This window comes from Penaeus vannamei, chromosome 22 (genome assembly GCF_042767895.1).
Source record: "Penaeus vannamei isolate JL-2024 chromosome 22, ASM4276789v1, whole genome shotgun sequence".
Taxonomy (NCBI): domain Eukaryota; kingdom Metazoa; phylum Arthropoda; class Malacostraca; order Decapoda; family Penaeidae; genus Penaeus; species Penaeus vannamei.
In genome coordinates, this window is record NC_091570.1 from 31,069,202 (window position 1) to 31,071,701 (window position 2,500).

At 36.2% G+C, this 2,500-nt stretch overlaps 2 protein-coding genes across 2 annotated transcripts in view; both read right to left on the reverse strand.

The window, feature by feature from the left end:
- The window catches only part of LOC138865777 (uncharacterized), a 3,212-nt gene extending 2,190 nt beyond the window's left edge, over positions 1-1,022 (reverse strand). The window contains exon 1 of the mRNA XM_070137092.1: positions 894-1,022. Within this exon, the coding sequence (XP_069993193.1) occupies positions 894-1,022 (129 nt within the window). The remainder of the gene's footprint in view (positions 1-893) is intronic.
- Positions 1,023-1,262: 240 nt separating this feature from the next.
- The window catches only part of LOC113828795 (peroxidase-like protein 2), a 1,504-nt gene continuing 266 nt past the window's right edge, over positions 1,263-2,500 (reverse strand). The window contains exon 2 of the mRNA XM_027381822.2: positions 1,263-2,152. Within this exon, the coding sequence (XP_027237623.2) occupies positions 1,349-2,152 (804 nt within the window). The 3' untranslated portion in view covers positions 1,263-1,348. The remainder of the gene's footprint in view (positions 2,153-2,500) is intronic.

Consider the following 2,500-nt stretch of genomic DNA (forward strand, 5'->3'; position numbering starts at 1 on the left):
ATATTGGTAATGATTTCCATAATTTTTGATGAGGAGGAAAAGGCTAAACATAGGCTTAAGAAAAGAAAGTGGGAAATGGAAAAGGTTGAAGAGGAGTATGCTACTCTGCATAAGAAGTGAAATGATGAAACAAAATGTGTCAATTAGTTCAGAAATTCCGAAAATTCTTTCAACATATTGCTTGACAGACTCTCATTATGTAACAGGATACCCACCGGAAAAGGACTATAACACCAAGCAGCTTGTGGTTATAGAAAGCAAATATTTTATAATAGACCAGCTACTGTTTCTGTCAATTCAAATTCATACAGATTTTATTTAAAGGAAAAGAAATCTTAGACATTTATATATATATATATATATATATATATATATATGTATGTATGTACACACACACACACACACACACACACACACACACACACACACACACACATACATATATATATATATATATATATATATATATATATATATATATATATATATATATATATATATATATATATATATATAGGTATATATACACAACTATACATATACATATACATATATATGTGTATATATATATATATATATATATATATATATATATATATATATATATATATATATATACATAGACATACATACACATATATATATACATATATACAAATTTAAAGTAATTAAAAGCTCTCTTCTTACCAGGCAGAGTGACAGGACTCCAATTCTGACACCCAAATTGCCTATCTCTTCCGTCTGTCAGTGCAAACCTTCACCACCGACCCCGGACCACAAAAAATCGCTAAATGTCGCCTAAATTACAAAAAAAATTGATAAATCATATTGATAAAAGGGTCTTCCTCCATCAGAATTCCGAGCGCTGGATGACACCAAGGTGTTTGTATAACCTTATACGTCATCGTATTTTGTAACAATAGTGGGAAAGGCCGGAGGGAGAAGGATCGGAGTCTCTTGTTGCACTGTCGGTGGCAACATGAAGGCCGGAATCCAGTGATAATGTCAAGACTTTGTCCCATGAAGACAATGGCATGGCAGATATTTTGACACTTAATTTATATATTTCTTTACGATTGAATGTTGGTACTCATGGTGTATTCATAATGACCGTGTCTACATTTTGAAAATCTCTTCCTGTTAGTGTAAATATAACTCTGTATCCGCTTTTGCATACATGTATTTATGTATACACACATAGGTATACAAACACAGCCATCCACGTGTTTTGCCTAACTATAGGACGTCAATTCAAAAAATGAAACGGTTTGTCGCTTACGCTCACATATATTTCGGAGAGAAAAATAACAGCAATTCTTAAGGTAATAGACAAAAGGAAACATTTCCTCTACGGAGTTGTGTAAAGGCCTCCTGGTCTAACCCCGGAGCCAGTCTGGAATCCTCCCGCTCCGCCATTAACTCCTCCAACACTGGCTCCATTAACACCACCAAGTCCATTAACACCCACAAGACCATTAATCCCATGTCCTCCAGCAATTCCACCTGCGCCACCTAATCCACCTACACCACCAAAGCCGGCTGTTCCACCAACTCCAGCTTCTCCAACAGCTCCATCGACGCCTCCAAGAACCTGACCACCGGCTGCAGCAGCGGCGCTGAGAGCAGTTTCAAGGTCTACTCCTAAGGGAAGGGTCGGGTTCTCTCCATCTTGATAGTTGACGAAATAAATCTCGGGATCAGCTTGTGGCTGAGCTGGTACTTCGATCACTCGCTGAGCTTGTTCTTCTTGCTTGTTGAGCACATAGACGATGTTGTTCTGCCTTGGTGGAGGAAGTACGATGGGGTCAGGTGCAGGTGCTTCTTCAGGAAGGCGCACGAACAAGATGTTATGGTCCACTGCTGGGGGAGGAATACTAGGTGCTGGACCAACGGCTCTCTCTTGTTCAGGAACATTAAAAACGTAGACCTTTCTTGTGACTTCAGGAGTTACACATGTCCCATCTACGTGAAGAACTTCTCCCTCTTGGCATCCAGTCACAATACCTTCTCCACTGACTAGGACTCCACCGGCAGCTCCTGCACCACCATCAGTAGATCCTGGACCGGATGTAAGACCTCCACTAGAGGGAGTACCGCCGTTGTATCCTTGAGGTGCTGCAGAAACAGCAACTACTAGTGATACCAGTAGACCCTGTAAGAAAGAATGTTTTTATTTCCTACATTTTATTTTGTATATATGGCCATGGAAAGCTCATGCTGGAATAGGCGGCAAATGTACATTTTCTTTTGAATCAATCGTTTCACACACACATCTACTACATATATATAAAACAACACATATATGCTTTGCGCTTATATATATATATATATATATATATATATATATATATATATATATATATATATATATATATATATATATATATATATATATATATATATGTATATATATATATATATATGTATGTATATATATATATATATATATATATATATATATATATATATATATATATATATATGTATATGTATAATATAT